Here is a 26869-nt window from a genome sequence, read left to right on the forward strand (position 1 = left end):
AAGCTACAATATCTGAGTATCAAGTAGGGACAAATCAATTATAAATAAGACTTTCAGGCCCACTGCATACTAAGCACTTCCACTGGTATACTTTGCATATGCTACATTTCTCACCTTTATACCTTTGCTTAGCACTCCTAATCCATAACACCAGATCATAGTTTAAGATCTGAGCATTGGTATTTGTACTAAATGAAGAATATTTCAACTAAGGTACGTAAGATATACAAAAGGTATTGATGATGGAGGCTTAAAAACATTAGCACTGAACGGCAAACGCATAAATCAGCTAAACTAATTTGCAATCGGGTGCAACATTTGCATTAATCTCTGCCAATGTTTGTTACTTAACACAAACACGGAGGGGGGGGGACTGAAAGCTTGGAAGATTATGCATGTCCTGTACTTGCGAGAGGAGCACACCGCCGCCCCGTGGAGGACACCGAAATCGAGTACACGAGGTTTGATTGAGCGGCTCTGGATCGACTTTCTTCCATCACCATCAGATATGGCAGCGACAGCGTCTCCCCTACGAGTTTGCAGAGGAATACTTAAGGAATTGCGGCTACTCCAGGGACAAAACTACAAACAGTCCCTCGCGTACAGCCATGTTATGGATCAGTTTCGCAAAAACAAGGCGAGTTTGTCTCTATTTGTATTTCACCGCATAGCTCGGTGGAGGTAAACATGGTTACTAGCGTCAAGTTAGCTAACTTGACCTGACACCGCTAGAATTCTAGTCACTTTTCTGTATACGTCAATTTGTTTTATGAGTCAGCCGCAAATGAAAAAAAAACTAACAATTAGCTTACAGAGAAGTCAGGGTGCTCTTATTGTTATCTTCGTTATGTGTGACCTTCACAACAACGGTTGAAGGACATGAGTTTTTATGGCTAGTTTTAGCTAAGCTAATTTGGAGTTAAATAAACTGAGGCAGATGGGGAATTGTTTTCGTGAAGGGAGCCTGCTCTTGGGTCGTGCTTCCTCCTCAGGTGGTTCACCCGGGATGTGATTGTCATCAGGTGTCCAGTAGTTTTCAGTAATTATCGTCAGAAGACCAGCTGTGAAACATGTGTGACTGAAAATTGACTTTCCTTCCATTAATGACGTCCCTGTGGCTAATGTTACCTCAAGCGCCACTGACGTGCTAACTATACTTACACGGAGTGTCACGGGTTAATTGGGATGAAAGTAAGGCCCAGTTTAAACGTATAATAAAACTTTATAGGTTGTTTTTTTTTTGTTTTGTTTTTTTTTTTTTGCTAATTTCATTCTAGGATAAAACCATGAAAATGATCAGATCAACTTGTGCAAGTCTTTTACTGTGGTCATTGTCCTGCAAGCCTATAAGTCAAGTGGGACTTTGACGCAGACTGTGTGATTAGACAAATGACATTAATTTACCATCCTTGAGGTAATTTTGTCTCTAATAGGTTCTGTAATCCCAGGTTAGCTGACAATTGAAATAAAGCAGTAGTGTTATTAGGCATATATGCTTACAGCTTTCATTATTCATGCATGGGAGAACCAAGGCTGTGGGTGAATTCATGTGCAGTCAATGATGCACAACAGCTTGGAGGGACTCGAGCTTGTCATAGTGTGTTTGTGTTTGCTTACTAAAGCCCTGAGGACATTTGGATGTACATGTCAAACTCCATAGGGTCTGGGCCGAGTGCTAACTGTCCACACTGTTAGAAGAGAAAAACAACACTGTGGTGAAAAGGCATGGATTCGTCGGCATCATTTTCAGATTCATGTTGTTTTTGCTCCACCATATTGTGGTTTTTAGGTATCTCTTTGTTGACATTCATTTAGTCTTTTTTTCCATAGTATTCGCGCATTGCATTGAAAGCAGTCTAACCACGTCTCACCTTGAGTTGTATGAAATTTACACTCAGTTCACCTTCTCCTCAGGTCACGGGGGAAAGATACTGCCGTGCCCAGCAGGAGGCGCTGCACGCCTCACATACGTACCTCTGTTTGCTGGCTTCCACCAGGAACCACCTGGTCCTGCACAACATTTATCACAGCAAGGGGGAGCGAAGTCCGGACGAAGTAGCTCACCTGGTAGGCCTCAGATTGCCCACCCAGCCGGGCGGCAAAGGCTGGGAGAAGTAAGATATATAAAGGACGCAAATTATAAGGACTTTTTTCCCTGACTGTTTCGTACGGCTGTGCACAGCAGAGCCGCTGTCTGAGGGAGTGTCACCATAAGCTGGCAGGGAAGTCAGTGGTTGTTGTTTTTTTTTTTTTAACTGTGTTCCAGGGCAATGGAAATGCAGCAATCATGTGATTTCAGTTTTTTTAAAGCTGCTGCAGAAATATGAAGCTGCTACCCAACCCCATTTGACACTTAAGGTATTGTGTTTTTTTTGTTTGAGTCTTGTCACTCTTCCTTAATGTTTCAAAGGAAGTTTCAAAAACTTTGTTGTCTCTGAAAGTAAAATAAAGCATTGTTTGGAGTCTTTTTTTTTTTTTTTTTCCAAAACAGACATGGGAAAAACATTAACTTTGATTGGAAATTAATATTAACTACCTTTTTATCACTAAACATCCATCTTGTTCACAAACTAAATAGGTTTATTGAGGCGTGTCATTTTTTCCATTTATTCATGAAGTGAGGTCAAATCAAGTTCTTTGCTTCTTCTTTGTTACTGCTTGTTTGGATCCATTGAAAATGTCATATTCTACATTTAATTACACAATAACAGCATCCTAATCATCTGACTGATTCAGGTTTTGTCCAAGCATTGATCGTCACTAAAAATCCTGAATATTTTTTCCACATCATAGATGAAAGTTTGAAAGACGTCCGATCTCACCGCTAATGTTAATCGTGAGACAGAACAAGCAGGATTTTCTCACATCAAAAAACTAAATAAGGTCTTGGTTTGAGGATGTGACACATCTATCGAGCCCAGTCGAATGGGCCGGCTGGACCAGATACTGTACTGACAGGAAGCCTGATGTTTCCCTCAGGTCATCTAGTGAAACAGACATATTTTGGATTTACGAGTAAAAGGACTGAGTCGTACTAGTAAACTAGGAAAGTCGCCTGAGTCAAACAGACAGCTCATGCAAACATCTTCATTCTGTTTTTCCAACCTTCCAACTTTGTATACCTCCCTCCCCCATGACTAACTTTGCCTTCAGTGAGAATTTAAATAGACTCACCCTGAAGCCAGGATGCTCACAGTGACACAGGGGGGGAGCGCGTACACGCATGTAGTCAATGACAGCCCGATGCATCCTGACAAACCAGGAAATTGGGTCTAAATGAAGAACAAACAGCAGAATTTCAGAATTAAATCCAAATAAACATCATGGGGAGAGAGGGGTTCTGGTTCTGGGTCTGGAAGCTTCCAGTCAGAGAAGAGAGGAAGTGGGGATAATAGAGGGCAGGGCGGGAAAGGAGGGATGAGAGGATGATGGATGGAGGAAAAAGGAGGAGGTGAGGGATGGAGGTGGTGCACCGGCTCGGGGGGCGGAGACGCTCCGGCGTCACCGAGGAGGCGTGTGGTCAGGGCTCCGGTCGGACGGGAGGGTCCGGCCGGTCCAGTCCAGTCCGGTCCCCTGCAGCCCCGCAGAAACATCTGTTGAGCAGAGAGACGCCGGAAGGGAAAGGGACACATTTTCCCCGGAAAGTTCTGTCTGGAGAACATCTGGGCACCGCTGGAGCACCGACGGTTCGTCGGTGTTCTGGGTTCTGACGCTCGACGAATCGGGCTCCTCGCCTCAAACTTCGGTCAACCGGTAACCCCGGGCAGGAGGAGGAGGGGGCGTCATGTTCGGGATGATCAAGAACTCTCTCTTCGGAAACACCGAAGAGACGGAATATAAACTGCTGAGCAGCGAGACGAAGGTAAGAAGTCCCGGTGTCGGTTCGGACTCGGGCGAAGTTCGGCCTCCGCTCGACAATTTCCGTCACTATTCGGTCTGCCGATCACGTGATTGACAGCCGATCACCTGTAAGGGGCCACAATCAATAACCTACTGGGTTTGAAATGGGATTACCGAACGCACCCCATCCAACTACCCCAAAAAAACAAAATAAAAACATGTACACATAAATATTCAGGCATAAGGATATGATCCAGTGATCCAACGGTTATTTATGTTTGATTTTTCTGATTGGACTTTTAGAATTTTCTTGGCAATGTCCATAAACCCATCTTCACCCGCTTCTGCTTCACTTATCTCATCTAACCCAAAAGATCAGATGTAAATTTCCTGGAAAATTACCTGAAAGACAGCCACAGCGACCCAGGGATGTAAAAATATGCTTGAAATTATTTTAAAAAAATCGTGATAAATGATTTAAAAATTAGAACAGAAACAAACCTGAATATCTTTGGATAATTTAGGAGGCCATCTATCCTGCAAAAAGACTGAGCATTAAAGAAAATTAAATATGAACAATTATAGATTTTTGCAATGGCATACTCAGTGAATTCATTTCTGAAAAAAAAAACATTCTGAAAAGTCCTGCATTTTATACCAGGATGAGCCTTTTAATTCCTCACTTTTCCCCATCAAATCACTTGGAAATCAGCAGCATCAACCCGAGGAAAGATGTGGGTGGGAAATGTCCTGCGGAGCAGCAAGAAGAAATACACAAATGCAGATCTGCAGAAAAATACCCCAAAAGTGAAGGAAATTGGGCCCTGATCACGAATAAACACCTTCACAAATTTCATGATATCCACAAGATACATTTTATACAAACAAATTCAGAAAATACCAATATGTATTCTTTGTACAGTCATTTGAAGCAATGTTTGAAATCACCTCCGGATAACCACCGACTACCAAATCAGATTTTCCTCACGATAAATGTGATTGTTGATGAATAAACTGCTATTTTGTCCAAATATAACACAGAGTTTATTCAGGTGTTGGTAAACAAAAGACAGTTTGGGGACTCAGATAGAGGCCCCCAGAAGAGGAGCCCCTGTTGGGCCCTGTGTGTCTGATGCTCGGTGCTAAAAAAACACACCGAGATGAGAAACTTGTTCTTTAACGGGTCGAAATCTTCCCTCTGACTTCAACAGAGAAAACCATCTACTTACACGAGAGGGGCCATCTGACCCTGCTGGACAAGATCAGGCGCATCTGCGGTCAAAACCCTAAGCCGGGGTTGGCCACATACTGATACACTATCCATCTCTGATGAGGATGGTGACACAGAAACCAAAGTGACGGAGGAGGAATCCTCCCCCCCCATCACCACCCTCTGTCTACACTCAGTCATATGCACATGAAATCTGCTGATAGCAGCAACCTTTTCCGATGATCGGTTTTCTCTAGTAATTATTACCCGCAATGCACAGCCTAAAAATCCTGCAAATCTACATATGTGCATGTCCACTGTTTACATTAAATAACAGCTAGTGTGTTACTTTCAGAGGATTTCCTGTCCAACTGAGCTTTAAATCAAATAAGCCCTACACATTTATTGCCCCCCACCTCCATCCGCTGCACACAAACACACACACACACTACTTCAAACTGTGTCCATTGAAAAAAGTCAATTAACAGCCTCATCAAATCTGAAGATCTGACTCCCATTTTACAAGCTGACTGAAATCAGAGCTGGTCACCCAATCGGTGGAGTGCATCCCGACACCTGACACGCATAATTAACACTGACACACAATACATACAGACAGGAGACACACCTGTCCAAACAGCAGAGACACCTATGATGTAGTTTGATGTTGTGGATGAAGAATTTCAACAGAAATTCGAAAGGGTCTTTAAACAGTCTAAGTGATTCTATCACCTCTGTGTGCTTCGTTCAGAGTAATTATCACTTTGTAATGACCCAGACACATGGCAGGAAAATTAATTGCACTCTTTAACTAAGTCAACTTGTACTTTCTTGGTTTTTTTGCCAGTGAAGGGTGCTAATAGTCCTTCTAACAAACAGCACAGAGAAGAACCTGTATAATTACCCTGTCAGAGCTTGTGCACGAGTCACCGATGAGCTTCACAAAAACAAGATGCATAACCATTTGAGCTATAAAAAAAAAAACAATTTGGTTGCATCATTTGGCTGCATGGATGTTAGGGACAATCTGAGGAGAGTTTAAAATCCCCTTCCAGAAAAAAACAGAAACACGCATTTGTTCCACACAGAAAAATGCAAATTTTAAAATTGAATTTTTCAACTACGAGTCCACCTTTTGTTAGTGTTAATATTTCCTCTTGTTTCAGGAGTTGAATCTTTAAATGTCAAGGTTTTCCTATACCCTGAAAGCACATTGCCACATTAGAGACATCCAGCAATTAAACATTAAAATTCCTTACACATATTTTCGATCTTTACTGTAGTTTCTCTCCTTTATTTTTTCTTAGTAATTTTTGAAGGGGTTACGCTTTCAATTATCAGTCAGATTCGAGGCTCAAGCGTATGAAAAAAAAATATATATCCAGTGTGTTGTGACCACTTTCAAACAGCGTAACTGGATGAAGCAGCTTCACCATCGACTCTGCAACAAACATGCCGCCTTAGATCATGTTGAGCAGTTGTAGGTCAACACTCTGAACTTCACTCAATCATGTTTAATTCGAAACTGTTGCATCTTATTAACCCCAAACCGTAGGGGTGGAAGAAGAGTGGGGGGGTTCTGCACGTGTGCATTTGCCCCTGAACTGTTATGTAAGAGTTTGTATCTCTGGGCCATTATTCTCTGACTAAACCTCGCAGAGCAGCAAGAATTAAGTCAAATCACTGTAAAATTTGCGTTATCTGCATCTAATCATGTGGCTGCTCCGATTCAATCCACACACACACACACACACACACACACACACACTCCTCCAGTTCAAGGCTGGAGCCGATTTTCAGTCGGTCAGAGGTGAATGATGTCTCAGATCAGCATCTCCGCGGCGCTCAGTCCGGAGAGAAAAAAAAACTGCTGTATTTGTGTTCATCTGTCCAGAAAAGAAATGGCTGCATGTGTTCATGCTGCAGTGCATGGCTGTGGTTGGCTGACTGTTGTTGGTTGTTGTTTTTTTTTTTTTTCCCCTCCAAGGATGGTGTGAGCTTTGAGGTCAGGCGCTACGAAGCCACCAAATACGCTGTGGTTTCTTCCGAGGGTCGGACCTTTGACCAGGTGACGGGGGAGCTGGTGAGGAAGCTGCTCATGTACATCGGGGGGAGCAACGAACATGGTAAAACTTCATTATCCGCTAAAATATCTTTACTGTTGTTTTAAGACCTACGGTGATGACATGCCTCTTTAGAAATAACAAAAAATTCTAATCTACCAATTACTTTTATTCCTTGTGTCTTTATATGGTTTGCTTATTCAAGAAGGCTTTATATGTATTTGTGAATACACATTTTTCCATTTTTTTTCTTACATAATGCACTGGCCTGTCTTAGGAAGCCCTGAAGCTGAATGAATGAACAGGCAAGGTCAGAGAAACATATGTCTGAGTTCAGAAGCCCTGCCTCATGGTGAATTAAACAAGTATTGTTAAAGCTACCTTGAGATTCATTCAAAAACCTAAACTCTTAGATGTAGCATTTTGAGGACCGCATAGAAAAATAACCCCAGCACCTGAAGTTCCGGGTGAAAACTACTCTTTTTTTAGTTTTGTTTCGAGGTTGTTTTTTTTTTTTTAACAATCCATGCAACTGTTATACAAACGATGTCAACTTTAAAATTATCATTTAATTCAATGACAGCTCAAAAGCTGGCGTTAACCTTGATGAAATATTATGGTTTCCATTATGACTCATCAAGAGCGAGGTCATGTGCAAGTTCTATGTTTAAATTTCCATTACCCTTGCAAAGTGTTAAAGGACTGAAAACCCACTGTCATCTTGAGGCTAAAATGGTTAATTTTAAACAAAAGGACTGGATTTAGCGGAGTCATCCAGAACGAACTTCCGGAATTAAATTGCAATTTCGTCTGTGATATCGTCTATTTTTTAATCCATCCAATTTACATGAGTGCTTTATGTTATGATATAATCTTTCCAAACAATGGGGAGAATGTATTCTCTACTGTTACAATGCTTTTGAACTGACTCTCTAACTAACTTCATCCAATCAGGTGAAGCCATGGGGACCGCAGCGCCCATCATCATCACAGTGTACCCACGGAATGATGGCGTTCTGTCACGCCGTTTGGTGGTCGCCATCCGCATCCCCTCCGTCTACCAGCAAAGCCCCCCTGTTCCCTCCGATGGCGCCATCAAGATTGAGGATAGGCCGGGCATGACTGTTTACGCCCTGTAGGTGTCGTGTTGACGGAGTATATTAAAAAAATGTTTTTCGGTAAAAGGGCATTACCCGGATTACGGGCTGCAATGTCAAGTTCACAAAAGTAGGTTGCTTTTTTTTTATGTAATAGAAATAGTCCTGCTCCTAAAAGTACCAGAAGGAGTATGTGTCCTTCATACCAGTGCATTTTAAGTATCACCCAAAAACAAAGTGCAAGGCCAGTGAGGATGGAGCTGAATGAGCCTGAAGATAAGTTTAAAGGTTAAAGTCTCTCTGCAGACCTGTTTTGTTTGCCTTTCTCTTGAGTCACATTATTGGAGTGGATTGAGGTGGTCACGCAAAGCTGCCAATATCACAGACAGTTAGGTTTGATCGAGGCAAAGCGCAACAATAAAATGGTCAGATACACAGCAATGTACAACAGTCAACAAGCATCAGTGTAGCACCAACACGACAACAGAGGCAATGAAACATCACAAGAATCACAACCATAGCGGCTCGCTGGCGCTCAGTTGTAGCCTTGCTATCAGTATTTACAGGTTGATCCAGATCCACAAACTCCACCTTGGAGAATTTTCAATCCGACATGAAATTTTGCAGATACAGAAAATAGAGCTTTAAACTCTTGGCCTCCATGAACGCTAATGATGCAGGAGTCAACGATCACACGAACTGCACCTGAAACGTTCATCGGAAATCAGAAGTTCGCATCCAAGTAGGGCTGAGCGCCAAGAGTCACAAAACATCTGCTGAAAATGAAGCTGCATGTGAATTCAAAGAAAAACTAGCAAAATCTTCAAGTCTGAAGTGGGCCAGCAGGCTTGACCCCAAAAGCCAGCCACAGCTACAACACGGCTACAGCTATCTAATCTTAGGGACGCGTGAATATGCTATTGTTGGCTGGGATTTAAGGAAAACCTGAATGTCTCTGTGACCAGTTCAACCATATTTGATAGAATGTAGTCTTTTTGCATTGGCAGATATGAGTGTTTTATTAATACGTGTATTGAATTGATTTTCACTACAAATCAACCAAAACCATCTGGACTCTAGAAAACCCCTCTTTGGGTTTGCATTCCCTCACTCTTTCTCCACATTCTACGAACAACAGGGTCCTATTCCACTGGAGGTGGAACTGGTTATTAGTGCCACTGTCCTTAGGACGACATCAGCGCACACTTCGAGCACACTCCTCACCTGAAGAAATAACCCTGCTTCTATTTACCTCAAATAGTCTGTGCCAGATTGGTACCTGCTTGGCAGCATTTTCTCATATTGCTCTTCACTTGATCCTTGCTTGTGCCACATCAGCCTCCAAGTACAGGTCACTTTTAATAGACTCTTCAGTATTGTAATATGGTGCACCTTCATTGAACTTGATACATTGGCGTTAAGAGATTGCATTTGGTAATATGTCCACAGAATCCCCGGTAATTAAACAATGTCTGTGGAGGTTCTTAGTCATCCAGGTCATGGTGAATTCCTGAGGAAATCTTCTTGCCGTGGCAACTGGACTTGAATTTCTTAACTTTTCACCCCTCGATTCATCTCAGAGGCTTCTTCAGTTCTTCAGACGAACAATTAAACAATAATTTGCATTTCAAGTGATTCTTAATTATCTATTTCTTCATAGGCAATTTGGAGGCTTTGCGGGGGAAAGTGAATACCGAGCTGAGGCCTTGCGTTTGACACGCACTCTGGGTGAGACGGCGCCTTTCCAACGCAAGCAGTACTTCTGCTGTAGCTATGACCCACCGCTCAAGCCTTACGGACGCCGCAACGAGGTGTGGTTTCTACAAGACGAGCCGTAAGAGCTTTCAGTCAGACTGGAATTTGGTCTTGTGAATAATTCTTTATGAAGCATCAACCTTTTACTGCTGACAGCCCTCAAGAGTGTTTAACTGGGAAAGGTAGCTAAGGATAGAACATGGTGACAATAACCCCCTGTGGCCTTTACCAACCTGATCATTTGCTAGTCATCATGCAGTGAGGCTCATGTTTCTGAAGTCCCACAAACTGCAGTTTCAGACCCACAGCCCTAGGAGCTTGTCATTTCAGCGACACCTAGTGAGCTGTATGACTACAAAACCACAAACAAGGCAGTATTCAATAGAAATGTCTTCTTGTGAAAATGCAAGCAGTCAAAAGGTTCCCATCCAAAAACTCTTCCTTGACCTGTAGTCCATCCACTCCCTGTAAGTGTCTGTGATTTTAAGGTTTCTGCTTCAAAAAAATGTGGCACATATTGTTTCCTGCCCCCCTTAAAGCCGTCAAAACTATATATATTTAGATGCAGAAGAATTTTAGTGGTATGACCATTTTATACTAATTTTACTAAACTATTACAGTGGAAAAAAACATGTACATAATATTGTGTTGACAAAAGTAACAGTGAAATACTACCTTGCTTGTATTTTCTCTGTCCTAAAATTACTAAGATGCAATATTCCTTAGAAATAGGACTGAGGGCCTGAAACTGCCCCGTGACCCCTGCTGAAAGATTACATATTTGATAATGGAACCAACTTAAGTTCAAAAGTTAATTCAGTGTTGGCGCAGCAGCCTTTTCTGCTTTGTTTAAATTAAAGTTCTTATTTGCAAGAGAAAAATAAAATCTGCAGCTACAACAAACCATGGTACAGCGAGGACAGAATCTGTCAGTGCCAAGAGAGTTCATTTGTATAACCTTTTGCTCAAGTGGTTGGCTGCCATTTCCTTGGAAGGTGAGTGGAGATTTATTGCAGGACTGAGCTGGGCAAAAACAAAAAAACAATGAGAAATCAATATTATTTAAGAAGAATTGTATTAGATGGTGTTTACTTTTCGAATCCCCTTCATCCCGTGTTAGATTAATATTTTAACGTTCCCTGAGAGCTGTTTGCCCTTTTACTGAAGTTTAGTTCACAACATAGTGGCAGCACCAGAGAAACGTGAATATACACTAGATCCGTGATTGTTGTTAGAAACACAGCTCCTTCTAAGTAAGGATGAGCAGTAGAACCATAAAATGAGTCTTTTTGAATAACTGGAGTGGAAGTTGACTTGCAAATTGTCGACAATTATAGACAATATGGAGATTATAAACTGATTACATGTGGATTTGTGTGTCATGAATATTGTATTTTAATGCATGAAAAATGTTTTACTTACTCCAATGCCTGAAGTTGTTTTGTGATGCACCTTTATAGTATGATGTTATGTGACTAATAGTTTGATTGTTTCATAAAATAATCCTTGGAACCTGTTCAGGGTGTATTCTTGTGAAATGTCATCAGCACATAAACCAGTCAAAACTCTGTTCGAATATTAATCTGTCATTGTTTCTTGTAGAAATTATGAACTAACCAGACAAACTGTTATCTGATACCGGAGACAAATGAAACTGTACGATAAAGAAAACTCAAAAATAAAATAATAATCTATACATTCAGATTAGCTTAATCGAGGCCAAGGAATGACAATAATGACTATAGATCACGTACGTGACCCTCGGGTATCATGTAAATGACAAACTGCCAGACAGAAAAGACAATGCAAAAGTATTGAAATTCTCAAGATCAGACAAATAGAGCTCATTATAAATCAATAAATGATATTTATTGAATTTTAGTAGAAATACAACATTCTGCAAGAACAGATTAAACATTTGAAAATCAAAGCAAACCAAAAAAATTATCCATCCGCAACAACTGTGTGCAAATCCTTCTCTAAACACGGCTGAATGACGGCAGAGGGATGTTACAAAGCCTGCTGGCACCAAACCTCCATTAAATCAGAAATAAATGGTCTCTGATGGGCTGTAACCCCACACTGGTGTAACCTCACTAAGAGCTCTGGTTTCTGCATACATGAATACAATACAAGCTACAGGAGCACCAGGTTACTCAGTTTCCCACAGTGTGTCACTTCTGACAGTCTTAAAAATGAAAAAAAAAAAAAACTATGTATATATATATATATATATATTGCACATACCTAGACTTGTACAAAACCTTTCTGTTCCACTTTTCAGGCCGTACATCGCCTTTCTATGTCAAAATGCACTTGAATGTGAATTGAACTGCAATAAACTGAAGCTTAAGTCATATAATGAATGGAATCATATATCAGTAAATTCCTATAACTGGTGCAGAGCAGGATTACAATGGTAAACTGTTGAATGTTTTACTAACAAAAGGAGGGAATTTAGACAGGCAATGACAAAACTAGTGTGACTGCAAAAACACTGATAGATGAGACTGTTAAGAACGGTAAGAACTGCAGTCAAACTAGAAAATTTTTGGCTTTTCAAACTCTCAGTATCTAAAATATAACGAATATATTGGTGAATATAATCCCTGATATCTTTGAACTCTAATATTTGTTGTTGTTTTTTTTCTTTGCCTCTTGTGACCCATCTTCAATGGGTCATCATCAGCACCTCTTCGTCACACCAAAACATTTCAGATAAACAGGAATAGTCGGAGTTTCATCATGTCTGAACCTCAATTGTTTTTCTTGCCAGGATAAGCGTACTCAGGAGCGTATGGTGGAGGACGCTCCTTTGTGGGAGACAAAAAAAAAATTAATAATACTAAATAATAATAATAATGATAATAATGTGCACATTATAAGAAAGATCATCTGGTCATACCAGTGGAAATTAGAGAGCAGACAAACTTCTTACCATTGGAATGTAGACATTGTGGGGGTTGCAAGGTTTGTAAAATGCACTGCTTGCTGCCTCAGCTGCCTTGGAGTTACCTGAGCATGAAATGGGACATGACAGACGGGTAAATACATTGTTTGACTGCTGAACATAATAAGGAACAGACGTTAATATTGTGGAAAACTGAAACACCGGATTAGTCATAAGGAACAACAACTGGCAGCTCCTGTTGCCCAGACAAAATTCGCTAGCCCTGAGGAGCCACAGAGTCTAGTTTCCAACTCAAGCTCTTCTTAAACAAAGGGCCAAACTGACATTTCAGCTCAGTGACCCCAGCAGGGAATCACCGGGTTTCAGTGACTCATTCACACACATATATATCTGAGAAAGTCACTTATTTACCAAGTTTGCATTGAGACACTTTCACATTTTAGGCTCACTTTATTTTGTTAAGAACTTTGAATATAAATTCGGACAGGGAAAACTTGATAGCGATGAGTGAGTCAAGCTCAGTGCATTTGCTGGACAGAATGCTATCACCACAATTCACTGAAGACAGACATATATGGAGATTTAATGTGTGCCATGATGAGACATCACTGTCTCTGATTTGGTGACATCCTTCAAAGTGAATCACTTTAAGGGCAGACAGATCAAATGTGACGGGTGCAGTGACGCAGAAACACTAAGAGTAAAAATAAGAAGCGAGACATATTCAGACCTGGAGGAGGGGACACGGTCCAGTTCTGGGGATTTGGTGTCCAATTTTGTGGTACCCCAGGATATGGAGGAGGTGAGGGAACATAGTTGAAGCTAGCTGGATACATTCCTGACATATGATACAAAGATGGAAAAGAGATGTTCTGTTAGTTGCTGAAGCTAGCTTTAGCAATGGAGAGAGGAGCACAGACATCAGGGTTGAGAAAAAGAGTCAAGCTGTGAGACAATTGAGGTGTTTAGGGCATCTTGCAGGATGCCTCCAAGGCTCCTCCCATTGGAGGGCTCGTTGGTCCATCATCGGGTACAGGTGAGATTATTTATCCCGCCTGGCCTAGGAACATCCTGGGGTCACCAAAGAAGATAGAGTGCATTGCTGGGAGCAGAGACTTGGGTTGACAATTTGCTGCCACCAGGACCCCTCTCGGAATCAACAATGGGACAAAAGTAATGTGTAATTCACAAGTGACTACATTAATCACCTGCAGCAGCTGTTGGGTAGGTGTGGCCAACATTGCCAGCTGGAGGAGGAGCGGGCTGAAAGAACCTATTCTGGTTGGGTGGAGGTAAATAGCCATAGCCATGGGGAGTAGGTTGAGGTGGTCTTATGTTGTTCATCATTCCAGGTGATGGGTAACCATATGATGATGCACCAGTGTAAGTGGGAGCAGCACGACAAGCTGGAACAAAGACACAAATACCTCACAATAAATAGATTAAGGATTTTTGTACAAAAGCAGAATTCAGAAAACAATGACAATCTAAAATCTGAGGCACATACTCATCTAGTCAGAGCATACAGATGCAATCATGGTCATCAAAGAAGAACAAAGAAGAGCATCAATATCAAACCCAATGCAAGCAAACATCTATGGTTATATTTAATGGTTGAATTTTCACAAATACAACATTAAATTAACATATTACAAATAAGCAAGCACTGAAAGAACCTTACACAAATATTTTTCATGAAAACCTTACGACGGATACAAAATAGTTTCAACGACTGATAAAGGCATGAAGTTTATATCTATTGTCTATACTGCTTATCCTACACTCAGGGCCACAGTGGCACTGAGCCAATTCAAGCTGTCTTTGGGCTAGAGGCGGGACACTCCCTGGACCAGTTACCAGTCGATCGCAGGACCGCATAAAGACATACAACCACAGACTCCCCTCTGGGCAATTAAGAGTATTCAATGAAGCTAATGCATGTTCTGTGGAATGTCCGAGGTAACCAGAGACACTGACAAAATCCACATAAAAAGGTCCCAGATGGAACTGAACCAGGAACCTTCTTGCTGTGAGCACTCACCACTGCACCACAATTTTGCCAAAAATGATAATGGTTAACATAATTAGGTAATATGTACATTGGAATGGCTGTAAAGCTCTTTCAGAGAGTTTGTTTGTCTCTATGTGTCCCTGTGATCGACAGGCAACCAGCCCAAGCGTGTCGCCTCTTGCCCATCGACAGCCAGATAGGTTCCCACCCCCCTGCAACCCTGAGTGCATGATAAGCGGTATGGATGGATGAATACTGAATTATAATAAATGAGCTTAGTCTAGCCTTAAAAATGTCAATCCTTTACAGTATTCTCTGATTCAAACAATCAGAAGCTACAAAGTGCTCTGTCACACTGGGAGATAAAATGTCAACAAAAGAGTTGTTGCTGATGCGCGCTCATTTCGCCTATGCGTGTAATTCACTTACTACTACACAAAAGAGCCATTTCATTTATGATTATCCCTATACTGGTGGGTGATTAAGGAAAACAACAAACCATTTGTGGCCAGTTTGAAGAGGTGCCGTCCCAGTTCTATAGCGCCTCCATTCCGGAACGACATCTTGAATCCAGCCTGGCCCTCCCAGCCTCCTGAAGAGTCATGCATGTTTAGCACTGTTAGATAAAGCTTTGCTTTTGTTTTCTAGCTTGAACAGGGGCTAAATGTAGTTGCTTCATTAAAAACGCTATCACGGTCCAGTGATTGTCATATTTTTGGTGCATCTAAACAGCTCTGATGAACCATGGTCTCTCAGAGCACAGGAGTGTCTCCCATCTCAAAAAGAGGTCTTTAAAAGACAGAAAATAAGCTCAACAACAAAGTTTCTTTCAGGAACCCGTGGCCTGGTTAGTCATGACATTCCTTGTTGTTGAGCTTTTTAAATGCAAGTTTTATGCCACTTTGCCAGTCACAAGACACTGGTAATCCATTTATAATTACTTTTTGACCAGCAGGCTGATTAATCTGATGTTTTCAAAGAGCAAAGGAATATCAAAAAAGTAACCTGGATAGAAAACTGCAGTCCCAGCATGACAAAATAGTTTACTATATACTTTGTCACGGACTGTCCCATAAAAAGTAGAAGCAATAGGCGACCCACCACCAGGCAGAGCTGTCACTGTTCCCTTTATGTAGTTGGCTCCCAAGACCGGCTGCTGAATGCTGCAGTTCTTCATCAGGTTGTAGGGAAACATAGCCGAACCCAAGCAATCATCTCTGTAACTGGATACAAACACCAGCTGGGCCGGTGGACAAGACAGGAGTTTATAGACAATTAAATAGTGGTGTATGGAGATTAAACTGATCCAACACAACAACCGAGACATCAGTAGGACTCTTAAGTATTTGAACAGTACCCTGTATGGCGTGAGGTACACCGTGCCCTTCTTGGTCCCCTTAAGCAGGTCGGTCTTGCAGATGACGTCACTGAACGTGAGCTCCACATTCGGACACTGTATTACCACGCTAGAAGACGAAAAGCAAATGCAGGTTTTAAGAGAAAAAAAACACACTACTACAGCACTACGGTTCTGGGAAGGCAATGGGATAAGATTGCGTGACGGTATTTCTGATGCGCTGGCATGTTGTCATCCAGCCGCGAATGACCGCTACTTCCTGTTTGGATTTCAACACATTCTTGACTCCACGCAATAACAGCTCAAGACTTGGCCTTTACACTAAATTAAATATATCAAGAAAACACTTATGCGTACTAAGAATAAACAGTGACGTGGATGGCTGCAATAGAGCGTAGCGATGCTAACTCGGCCCGTGTGTGCTAAGCTAGCAGTCGATGACGCACAGTGAAGTTGGGAGTAAACACGCCCTAAAGAGATACAGGTTAGTTGATTAAAAACACGTAATATAAACATGTAAGAAATACCATTCTCCGTTGTTAATCAAAAAGCCACCGTTTTGACTGTGGTTTTGATTCAAAGCCATGGCTCGACGACGTTGTCCGCTTCTTGCCGTCCGCGCTGAAGTTATACTAAAAAGCGTTGTATCGCTCGCGAACGAACGTTCAAAAAACGCAAGGCATCGATTTGAAAACCGAATCGATTCACTGAACGACCAGTTCACTGCTCGAGTAAGGTCAGTCCCGTGAGCGATTGAACGAGTCTTTTGAACAAATCATTTTGTTGAAATGATTCTAACGAATTTGAACACTAAAGTGTACAAGTCCTACCGCTACCAACTGGACAAGAAGATGTTCATACCCCACCAATAACAACGTCATTACATGCCGTTGCTATGGAAACGTGATCATTAAAAACATTAATAAGTAAATGATAACTTTATTCATATTTAATTAATTCAAGGTCACAAGATTTCTAACAACTTTTCTCGTGTTGCAACTTCTACGGCAATGTTACATTTTAATGCAAACATTAACTGTGAGAAATGAGGCTCACAGTCAAGATCACTCAATAAAACCTTAAAGTTATAAAAAAAAGTGTGTAACTGCACACAGAATAGTGACATTCAGCGAAGTATAATATGTCAAGATATATTCCAATTAAAGTGAATTAACATGACACGTTTGACAACATTTCTACATGAAACGAAGAGGACAAAACAATACACACAGACACACACATTTTGTCACGGCCAAATAAATAAATAATAAAAATAACATTTAAATGTGTCGCAATAGCTACATCTTATCAAAACATCAAATTTGTTTCTTGTCAATATTTCTGTTAAGACCTGGTAAATATCCTGCAAAATGTCTATCTTATTCGATCCCTGTGTTATTGAAGGATTTGTAACACGTATTTAACCCCTTGTCACTAATGCAATACAAATTTTTGTTTCATGATTTAATTTATTCTCATTAATTAAAGACATTTTTTTTTATTCATATCATGTGGCAGGACATATGTCAGGGGTAATAAAAACAAAAAACAACAACACAATGTTACCTGCAGAACTTTCAAATGAGCCGGAGAACCTTCCAGCCCCTGCCGAGGGAGCCAAATTCAATTTACATCAACCACGCGTTTGTTTCTATCTTTAAAATGCACCACGGCGATAAGAGCACAATCCCATGACTAATTACACGCTTTGAATAATAATCTCCAAAACCCAGAAAACAGCAGTCATTTAAGGTTTAAGCTTGATTATGTAATTATTGGATGGGTACAGCTGTTGCCATGGGGGGCGGACGGACGGACGAAGGGTGATGTTGGCAAGTCCTGTGAGTTATGCAATGGTTTCTTTCATGGCTGCCCGGGGAAACATTAGGTCGTGCTTGGACACAGCACGACAAGAATTAATTTAACGCCGACCTTTGCAATAATAACGGGGGTAAACGATGTGATGAGGGGGTGGATCGTCTTGTTCGCACCTTTAGTGGGTGGACGAAACGGCGCTCAGGTCCGGCTCTCTGCAGGCTTCATCTGATTAACACTAATTAACAGCTGTCACATGACCTCGTCCACACCCACGCCGTGTCCCGTCAGACGTCTAAACTTGTCTAGGGGGGTCCATCCGAACCGATTAAGAAATGAGGAACCCGACAAAATATTCTTTGCTCTTGTTGCTTTTCAGTGTTGCTTTTCAAGGATACCTTTGTGATCGGAAGGGGAAAACAACCGAGCGGAGCTTGCAGCTCATCACGCCCGCGGTGAGCTGCTCCTCCCGGGGGCTGAGGGCCGTGTTCGGTTCGCATGTCAAAAGTAACATCCGTGTTCGAGGTGAGATCGAAGGTTTCACATCATCTTCAGCACAATTTTATTATTATCATTTTTTTTTTTACTCTCGCATACCGTGTGCTGTTGCTTCAGATAAAACCGGCGCTCTGGTGCCGGTGCCTCCATCCGAGGGCCCCTGTGGGGTCAAAATGAGGAAAGAGAAGAACCAGGGTTTGTCCTTCTTCAGCAGACCTGACAGCTGCTACGCTCGGGTTGAAGTAAGAAGAAAAAAAAAAACAACACTTTTCTCTCAATCCAAAAGTAATGATAGAAAGACTGAATATTCTTTTAAAGCACGTTGTAGATATGTTCATTCTTTGTGACGTGAACATTCAAATACTAGTGATTGCACAGTTATGAAACTCTGTTTTAGTGAAAAAAAAATCCCTTTTCAGAGTCTGGTCACATTGGGAATTAAATTAAGGAGGATAAATAACCCTTTTTGGCATTTTTGCTAGTAAAATCTACTTCAAATTGTAAGCTACCCCTACAGAAATGACACTATGAGCTGTCGTTCCCGCTTCCATTTGAGGTAAACTCTATTTAACCTGTAAATTGGAAATCAATGTTGTACTTCAGCATCATGTTTTTTGTTGGTTTTTTTTGCCAGACTGACAGGAGGGTTTGTGTGTGAAATTGCAACTCAGCAACATTCTCTGATCACCAGGGCAACATGGTGGTGGTCCCTCTGCAGGCGCAGCTGACAGGAGAGGATCACTGGTTCAGGGTCAACATCAGTTGTCCTCTAATAAAGAAATCCAGCAAGAAGACAGGCCTTGAAACCATATGTGAGTTTTTTGTTTGAATTTTTTTTTGCACCAAGTAGCATTTTGATAGTTTTTTTCCCCTTTTGGAGTTTATTTTTATGCAGATGTGAACATGACCGTTGACATGACCATTGCGTCCACTTAGAAGTCTAAACACAAAGTTTTTTTTCCAGCACTTCCTGGGAGCTGTGACACTCCGAGGAACCAGAGAATTGATTGTGGCCACGTAAAGATATCTGGCGATGCCTGCCTTAAGCTAGGATGCTGCTACGACCCGAGTGATTTAACATGTTACTACAGACTTAATAGTAAGTTTGACACAAGTCTATTTTTTTCTCCAACCATCTAGATAAAACTGCAAATTAAAATCCTTTTCATCTTAATTTATTTGGGTGTGAAGTGACTTATTTGATACGCTTCCTGATAAAAGTTTAAACTGCTTGATCATCCTTACATCCTCTCAACATTATTACTACCTGTACCTTCTTCCAGCCTGCTCTTTGGATGGACATTTTGTGTTCTCAGTGGAAACTTCAAACACAGACCAACCAATCAATCCAGGAGACCTCATAATCAAAGGTCACCCACAGTGCGTCCCGTCAATCACTACCAAGGATACGGCCATCTTTATGATCCATGTCATGGACTGTGGTGTAGAAATGAAGGTGATATTTTTATATTTAAAGATATCAGAAAGATTAGTTAAAAATAATCTCCAAAAAGACCATACATTTGTAATTTAATTCCAGGACATTTTACAATGAGGCATTTTGAGGCTCAGTTAAAGCTCACCTGAAATGTTTCCCCTAATGAAATCTCAAACTTTAAAGTTTTGCAGCTGAAGATGAATTCTTTCCTCTCACCTGGCTTTCAGACGAACAGAGACGTGCAGGTATTTGAGCTGGAGGTGGAGGAGCTGCCCGCTGGAAATGTGAACGATCATTCGGATTTTAGGCAAGTTAAATTATGCCTGGCGCTGATGATACGGAGCGTAATGATCGGCACCAAAAACACATCAACCTTTGACATTTATCGTTTTTTGTTTTTTTTTTCGTTGGTTTGCTTATTAGCCTTCGGGTCCAGTGTGAATACGAGGCACAAGATGTGAAGCACGTGGCACAGGTACGGTCCTTGTACTCAGCCACCAACCCGCCACCTGTTATCGCCACAGGAACCATCAAAATGCAGATGAGAATAGCCACAGGTAATAAACAGAGAGCCATGTCATTCTTTTCAAAGCAGAGCGAGGGGTCAACATCACCTTTTTGCTGTATTCCTGGTTGTTTGTTGATCTAGATCCCTCCTTCACATCTTTCTTTCCGGAGAACCAGCTTCCCCTGATGCTGCCGTTGCGGGAAGCGATCTACGTGGAGGTGTCAATCACCGAGCCGTCACCGGACAACACACTGTCCCTGCATGTACGGGACTGCTTCGCCTATCCTGCGTCAAGACACTCCGTGTGGACGCTGCTCTATGATGGGTAACCTTGGAGTTGATTAGCTCTGACCATCGATTGCAGATTTTCTTTCCTGTCCAGTTTTATCCACCTTTTTGTATGTAACAGCAGAATTATTCCAGAAAACACATATACACATGTTGAATAGCAGCGAATCATGTCCATAGAGGGATCGAGGAAGGGCATGAATGAGGTGCACAGGGAAGAAATGGTCACTGTCAATTGATGTGTAGCCACAAGAGAATGAGTTGAAGCTTTGATGATGAATGGAGCAGGGATTACGACAATACTCAACTCAACTATACGTCCAGTGCTAAAACAAAATTCATAAAGACACACACAGATGCACACAGAGCTGCATAAGGTTTACGTTGCTGTAACTAAAAGTAGTCCCTGCAGGAAAAATTAGATGAAATGTCAGCCAACTATATTTACTACTGTTCATGTGACATCTCATCAGGCCCTCGGCCCGGCCTCACTGACACGTCATTTTATGTTGTTGAATGCCACCCAATTAAACAGCTTTCATTTTCATTAATAGACCAGAAGGTGCTCTTGCAACCTGCTAGATAAATGGGATATATTTCTGCATGCCATTTATTCATAGATTACTCCAGCCACCAAATTTCATCTGAAGTGATTTTCAAGGATGTCAAAAACCCTGTTCTACTTGTCTGAGCATGAATATGACAGATGGCTGATCCAGCTTTGTGCTTTATTTGAATTCATCTTTTAAGTGATACTCTAAAGAACTGAGGTCTCATTTTCAAAACTAATTACTGCTTGGATCTTCCGCTTGCATCTCTTGTAGGGGTTAAGATGTAAAGAAAGGGATCCAGATGTACAGAGAAATAAGTGAAGAAAAGGATAGCAAGTTTGTTTTTTGTTTTTTTTCCCCACCTATCTCCAAATAGATGTCCAAACCCTCTGGATGACATGAGTAGCTCCGTCCCTGTGGACAACAATGGGAAAATCTCTTCAAACTCCCAAGTCAGGAGGTTTGACGTGAAAACCTTTGCCTTCTTGGAGAAAGGTCATGCAAGTGCAGAAGAAGTATGTTTAGCAAATGGATTCTCAAATTCAGAGTGGAATACTGCTCCTACCGGTTTCTGAACACTGTCCTTTCCAGGTCTTCTTCTTCTGCTGGGTAGACATCTGCACTGAGGATGTGGACTGTTTGCAGCGTTGCACTCTTGTCTGTGAGTATCTCACCTGTCATGCTTCAGGCCGCTTAGAAATTGAGGTGTTCAAGCTTTGCCTCCCACAGCATCTGAGAGCAAGAGGTGGAGAAGAGAAGCCGCTCCGCTGTCCCACTCTGTCCAGCTAGTGTCCTTTGGGCCCCTGCAGCTGGAGCCAGATATAATAGAAGCAGAGGAGAAAGCATGTGTTCTGAAGAACAAAGGTAGGACTAGAACCATAGTCCCAGGATGATGTGATGAACCACTCGACCATTAACCAGGAGATGGTTCTCGTCCTCAGTATACCAGGTGGCCGCATACGCCCTATGTGGTCTTGGAGCCACCTTGCTGGTAATCCTGCTGTTAGCCCTGGCCACCAAGGGCTGGATGGCTTCTAAAAGTTGACAAAATTAGCATTAAAGCAATTCCATAATCATTGTTTGTTATGTTCTAATATTCTCAACCACCCAGGACTGTAGCGCTTTTGTTTTTTTTTTTTTTACGTAACTGTAAATTGTTTCCTAAAATTCCAATTATTTTCCCTCTCCACTGTATTTTTTTTCCAAATTCAATTCACATCAAAAAGGTAGATGTAAAACATCTGTCATTTTTAAACTCTGGCCGAATGTCACCTTTCAAGTGAAAACATGGACAGATCTGCTCACCTTTTTATAGGTTTTTTTTGTTTGTTTGTTTTAGGATTTTATTTATGTATATCTTTTTGTAATCCTTCAGGCATCTTTGCCACCAACTTGCTCTTGGTACATCTTCGATAAATGTCAGTTTTATTTTTTAATAAATTCAGTTTCTGTCTTCTGTTTTAAGCCTACTGTTGTACACAGCTAAAGTAAACCGAAGGCAGGGAAATGTTCAGACTTCCTTCAGTAGCAGCTGAAACTAATTAATATTTAATTAGACACTAAGGAGTTTGACTTATTTGCAAGCTGTTTCTTCAAACTAATTTGGTTTTCTGAAGTTCTTCTTGTTTTAAAAAGTGACCTAATTTTCTTAACATACACTTCAATGTGAATAAATATATTTTGGGGGAAACGGGCTCTTGAAATGGTGTGGTAAATCAAACAAGAACTGATGTACTTTTGGAAATTGGGCATTTGGGATGAAAGTCAGAATTCAGGGGTGAAAAATTAGGTATAAGGCTTTCTCAAAATGAACCAATATTCACCACTAGGCCATCGAAATGTAACTTCGTGGTATTTAGGGGCAACGATGCAAAGGCGCAAAATCAGTTTTAACAACGAACAATCTAATTACAACAGGAAGGAAGAGCAGGAAAAACATGACTCTGAAAAATGAACCAGGGAGCATCTGGGCCTAAATCTGACATGGCCATCATGAGGTGCTAAAATGTCTACATTCCCATCACATCTCTCAAGGGGAAGAACTTTGACATCTGTTACACATGTAATGTGTGATGGAATGCACGGGTGTATCATGGACACAGAGTCTGAGCAACACAAAACAGCCCTTGTTAAGACAAACACATAAGGCCGTTATGTATGAAGTAATTTTGGTTCATTCTGTAATTAAGACCTGTAGATGTAAGACCAAAGATGTAGGTTAATACCTCATGTATGAAACGTAACCCAGAATTTCATTAGAAATTTTTGATGATACAATAAAAGACAGGAATTGTAAGTTGTGTGAGTCTACTTTCTACTTTGAGATCCAGCAGCCGCCTAAGTAGGTGACACAGATCTTGTAGCAGACAATGAGATCAGCGTCTTCAAGCAAATAAACTTTATTAAAACGGCAATATGCTCATTTATAATAACAAAATGCTGAGATAAACTAAGGAAATTGAATCAGTAAGGTTTGAACTTTCTCTGAGCCCTCAACAGACTGATTCTCTGTTTATCCTCTTCAAACTTCTTCCGTAGTTCGGCAATATCTAAAAAAAAAAGAAAAAAGGAGCAATTAAAAGGAATTAAAAGATGTAAAGTGAGGGTAAGTGAGGGTTTTAATTGCAGCAACTTACGTTCTTTCTGTGTGTTTTTGTGCTGCCAGCTGTAGAAGTTTAGGAGCTCCTTCCTCTTCTTCTTTCTTATCTCCTTCTGTAGAGTCCTCTTGTTGGCTGCCTCACTGTTGGGGCGGGCCTTGGTGCCCTTTTGCCTCCTTGTGACTTTCACCCAACCCTCTTCATCTTCTTTTTGCTTCTCATCCTCCTCCCTCAGCCGCTGTGCTTCCTATTAAAAACAAAGCTAAACTCACAAGCTCTGGTCCAACCTCAGTCAGCGACTGATTATTGAGTCTCACCTCTGCTTTCCTCGTGTCATAATCTTTCATGAAGGAGTCGACAATTTGCTGCAGTTTGCCGGGCTGGATAAACGACTCTTTGTACTGCTGAATCCATTCTGGGAGTAAAAAAAAAAAAAAGAAAGGTAATGAAGGATATTAGTTCTTAGAATGAATATGCTGAAGAATTACTCCCTCACATTGAATTGTTTTACTTTTCAACTTTTGTTAATTTACAGTATCTAGGGGCGGCATTGTGCAGAGTGTTAAACGATCATCCTTGGAACTGAACATTCCTGGTTTGATTCCCGAGAGACACTGAACCCCAAACAGCTCCCCTGGCACTGCTAGATGACCGCCGACTGGTCATGGTTCATCCATGATGGGTTAAATGCAGAAAGGAATTTCCAAAAAGGGATAAATATAGTATAATAATGCATAATGGCAAGTCACTCACTCTGTATGCCAGTCCTCACAGGACTCTCTTCTGTGCTGATGACCAGTGGCTCATCATAAGAGTGGGATTTAGCTGCTTTGATACTGGAAGCATTTTGAAAGACAATGTAGCCAACTTTGAAACCCTGGGAGAAAATCAAAATGGAAAATAAGTTGATAAAAAGAAGACTAAATAGCTTCCCACAGTTGTACAACAGGTAAATGTCAGTGTAGGCAAACCTGCTTCTCGGCTGGCAAGAAGAACTTTGATAACTTCGGTTCAGATTCCTGAGAGGAGCCTGGGTTGTCCCTTAATTCCACCGACTGAATGTTGCCAAATTGTGAGAACAATTGTCTGAGAATAGCCTGAAAAACACATACACAAGAAAAAAAAACAGCTAGGGATTTAGAATGACATTATTACTTGAGAAACAGTTTAGATATATATCTGAATATCTGAGCGACTACTTTACGCCCCCTTGAGGAGGTGAAATGAACTTCCCCAGAGGACCTTATGGGAGCACAAAACAAACAGTCAAAACCATCTATTTATCTGAGAAATTACTGCCTTGGTGAAAAATACCCATACCAATTATAACAGTACAGCAAACTACTTTCAGACCTTTTCAATCTATTATCGCATTCAAACAGACGTTGAAACAGGGGGCACTGACCATGGCAAGAACAGTATTGCAACAAACCAACATGCAATTAAATCAGTCACCTAAATGCTTGTAATGTCGTCACTCAATATGTCCATCATTCAAAATGCACCCACAGAAAGTGAAGTTCGGAGATAAAACACGGATCGCAACACAGGCAGTATTTCATTAAACTCCGGTATGATTTTCATTTTACAAGTAAGGGGATGGCAAGACTACGCACCACTGCTTTGTTTTGTTTAGAGATGGATAGAGATAGAGCGAGCGAGCGAGAAAAAGTACCACCACCCAAAAAACCCGATCAAATCGTAATTACACGATACTTCATCACTGACCACTTTGGTGGCTTCCATCGTGGAAACATTCTGTCGGAATCAAACAACGACCCAAATCTTCCATTATGTAAGAAATATTAGTCGTACGTTACCTTTGGGCAGTATGGAGGTACGTTGAGGACAAACAGGGTCCTATCCAGCGGTCTGTTTGTTGTTTTTTCCGCTCTCACTTTGTGTTCCTTAACATACAATTTATGTTGGGCGCCGCTGTCGGGATCAAACTGTAAGGACAGAGCTACAAAACACAGAGAATGGCTACTAAATTCCAATATATTACGATCCTCATTGCCATTATCTTATACTACAGGGGCTCACAGTGCAGGATGATGACGATGACCCGATTAATCCATTTTTACCAATGATAACCGAAGAAAAGAGTTATTCCGGTTACAATTGCATTACAAGCGAGATAGTTAAAGACATATTCAAGAAATACTTTTTTATTACCTGTAAATCCTCCTGGAATGATACAAGCTTTGCTACTAGCATGGCTTCGTCTGGACGGCGCCATCTTGATATGACCTTTTATACACCGGAAGCAAACAATTTATTTTCCGTTTTTATTTCGCTTTAATTAAAAACAGATTCTATGTGATATCAACAAAACTCAGTTTCTCAGCCTTTATGATTTTTTTTCTTGTAATTTTGAGTAATTGAAAGAAAATGATGGATTTCAATGTTATTTTATGATCTTTTCTATTTAATCCGAAGGGGACATTTCTGGGCGGCGGAAGGGAGAAGCTACTTCCGCCTTCGAGTTTGCAAGTCACATGCTTTTGAGGGGCGCGTGTGTCCCCTTGTTATTGTCCTCAAGCTTCGGCCCTAATTCCCGCAGTATTAATGACGAATGTTGAGGCTTTATTTCGAGTTGTGACTTTCTTGAAAAAAAGGAATATCAATGACCATGAGTGATGCCTATGACATTTTCCTGGCTGTTATAAAAGCTGCTGCAGTTTCGTATATGTTCAGCAAAGTAAACGCATAATCATGACGTCACTGGATGGCTCGATAAGTAAAATACGGGGTTGGCCAGTCTGACGCCTACAAAAAAAAAACAACTTAATTTTTCCTTATTCTCAAACTAAGTTTCAGTAAGACATCAAAACGTGATCAATTACCCCAGTTATTACAGGCTAGTGGAACTTATTTGTCCACTTCTACAGATTCCCAAAATATTAAATAGAGCATGCAAAAACAGTAAA

General features: G+C 41.1%; 5 protein-coding genes across 5 annotated transcripts; 3 read left to right on the forward strand and 2 right to left on the reverse strand.

The window, feature by feature from the left end:
• The first annotated feature begins 478 nt into the window (after window positions 1–478).
• On the forward strand, window positions 479–2462 carry fmc1 (formation of mitochondrial complex V assembly factor 1). Its single transcript, XM_086170470.1, has 2 exons — window positions 479–637; window positions 1915–2462. Exons 1-2 carry the CDS (start codon window positions 509–511, stop codon window positions 2116–2118), a joined length of 333 nt encoding a protein of 110 aa, XP_086026596.1. The 5' UTR covers window positions 479–508; the 3' UTR covers window positions 2119–2462.
• Window positions 2463–3722: 1260 nt separating this feature from the next.
• LOC147220787 (heme-binding protein 1-like) lies at window positions 3723–11649 on the forward strand. The gene is made up of 4 exons (XM_086170667.1): window positions 3723–3862; window positions 7038–7176; window positions 8068–8248; window positions 9871–11649. Exons 1-4 carry the CDS (start codon window positions 3785–3787, stop codon window positions 10046–10048), a joined length of 576 nt encoding a protein of 191 aa, XP_086026793.1. The 5' UTR covers window positions 3723–3784; the 3' UTR covers window positions 10049–11649.
• A 163-nt stretch (window positions 11650–11812) lies between these two features.
• wbp2nl (WBP2 N-terminal like) lies at window positions 11813–16926 on the reverse strand. The gene is made up of 8 exons (XM_086170665.1): window positions 16772–16926; window positions 16245–16353; window positions 15989–16127; window positions 15387–15479; window positions 14085–14282; window positions 13607–13714; window positions 12904–12980; window positions 11813–12778 (listed from the first exon to the last, which is right to left on the reverse strand). The coding sequence occupies exons 1-8, from the start codon at window positions 16828–16830 to the stop codon at window positions 12722–12724; spliced, it is 840 nt and encodes a 279-aa protein (XP_086026791.1). The 5' UTR covers window positions 16831–16926; the 3' UTR covers window positions 11813–12721.
• LOC147220789 (zona pellucida sperm-binding protein 4-like) lies at window positions 16349–23497 on the forward strand. Its single transcript, XM_086170668.1, has 13 exons — window positions 16349–16728; window positions 18439–18584; window positions 18675–18799; window positions 19249–19369; window positions 19522–19656; window positions 19841–20013; window positions 20223–20302; window positions 20419–20552; window positions 20645–20828; window positions 21719–21857; window positions 21934–22003; window positions 22072–22206; window positions 22284–23497. Exons 1-13 carry the CDS (start codon window positions 16682–16684, stop codon window positions 22385–22387), a joined length of 1593 nt encoding a protein of 530 aa, XP_086026794.1. The 5' UTR covers window positions 16349–16681; the 3' UTR covers window positions 22388–23497.
• Window positions 23498–23677: 180 nt separating this feature from the next.
• On the reverse strand, window positions 23678–26190 carry rrp7a (ribosomal RNA processing 7 homolog A). The gene is made up of 7 exons (XM_086170700.1): window positions 26115–26190; window positions 25760–25902; window positions 24911–25036; window positions 24693–24816; window positions 24257–24354; window positions 23979–24186; window positions 23678–23891 (listed from the first exon to the last, which is right to left on the reverse strand). The coding sequence occupies exons 1-7, from the start codon at window positions 26176–26178 to the stop codon at window positions 23806–23808; spliced, it is 849 nt and encodes a 282-aa protein (XP_086026826.1). The 5' UTR covers window positions 26179–26190; the 3' UTR covers window positions 23678–23805.
• Window positions 26191–26869: the final 679 nt, after the last annotated feature.

Source organism: Fistularia commersonii, chromosome 23 (assembly GCF_037954325.1).
Source record: "Fistularia commersonii isolate RoL2024-O1a breed Wild chromosome 23, RoL_Fcom_v1.0, whole genome shotgun sequence".
Lineage (NCBI taxonomy): Eukaryota > Metazoa > Chordata > Actinopteri > Syngnathiformes > Fistulariidae > Fistularia > Fistularia commersonii.

Excerpts from the sequence above, each read along its gene's own strand:
- LOC147220787 (XM_086170667.1), top strand. The coding sequence starts at position 3,785 with ATGTTCGGGATGATCAAGAACTCTCTCTTCGGAAACACCGAAGAGACG. Across the intron at positions 3,863-7,037 it reads TGCTGAGCAGCGAGACGAAG|GATGGTGTGAGCTTTGAGGT; the intron begins GTAAGAAGTCCC and ends TTCCCCTCCAAG. Across the intron at positions 7,177-8,067 it reads CGGGGGGAGCAACGAACATG|GTGAAGCCATGGGGACCGCA; the intron begins GTAAAACTTCAT and ends TCATCCAATCAG.
- wbp2nl (XM_086170665.1), bottom strand. The coding sequence starts at position 16,830 with ATGGCTTTGAATCAAAACCACAGTCAAAACGGTGGCTTTTTGATTAAC. Across the intron at positions 16,128-16,244 it reads TGTACCTCACGCCATACAGG|CTGGTGTTTGTATCCAGTTA; the intron begins GTACTGTTCAAA and ends CCACCGGCCCAG. Across the intron at positions 13,715-14,084 it reads CTACCCAACAGCTGCTGCAG|GAATGTATCCAGCTAGCTTC; the intron begins GTGATTAATGTA and ends ATCATATGTCAG.
- rrp7a (XM_086170700.1), bottom strand. The coding sequence starts at position 26,178 with ATGGCGCCGTCCAGACGAAGCCATGCTAGTAGCAAAGCTTGTATCATT. Across the intron at positions 24,817-24,910 it reads TCTTGCCAGCCGAGAAGCAG|GGTTTCAAAGTTGGCTACAT; the intron begins GTTTGCCTACAC and ends ATTTTCTCCCAG. Across the intron at positions 24,187-24,256 it reads ATGACACGAGGAAAGCAGAG|GAAGCACAGCGGCTGAGGGA; the intron begins GTGAGACTCAAT and ends TGTTTTTAATAG.
- LOC147220789 (XM_086170668.1), top strand. The coding sequence starts at position 16,682 with ATGACGCACAGTGAAGTTGGGAGTAAACACGCCCTAAAGAGATACAG. Across the intron at positions 20,829-21,718 it reads TGGACGCTGCTCTATGATGG|ATGTCCAAACCCTCTGGATG; the intron begins GTAACCTTGGAG and ends ATCTCCAAATAG. Across the intron at positions 21,858-21,933 it reads GTCATGCAAGTGCAGAAGAA|GTCTTCTTCTTCTGCTGGGT; the intron begins GTATGTTTAGCA and ends TGTCCTTTCCAG.
- fmc1 (XM_086170470.1), top strand. The coding sequence starts at position 509 with ATGGCAGCGACAGCGTCTCCCCTACGAGTTTGCAGAGGAATACTTAAG. Across the intron at positions 638-1,914 it reads ATCAGTTTCGCAAAAACAAG|GTCACGGGGGAAAGATACTG; the intron begins GCGAGTTTGTCT and ends CCTTCTCCTCAG.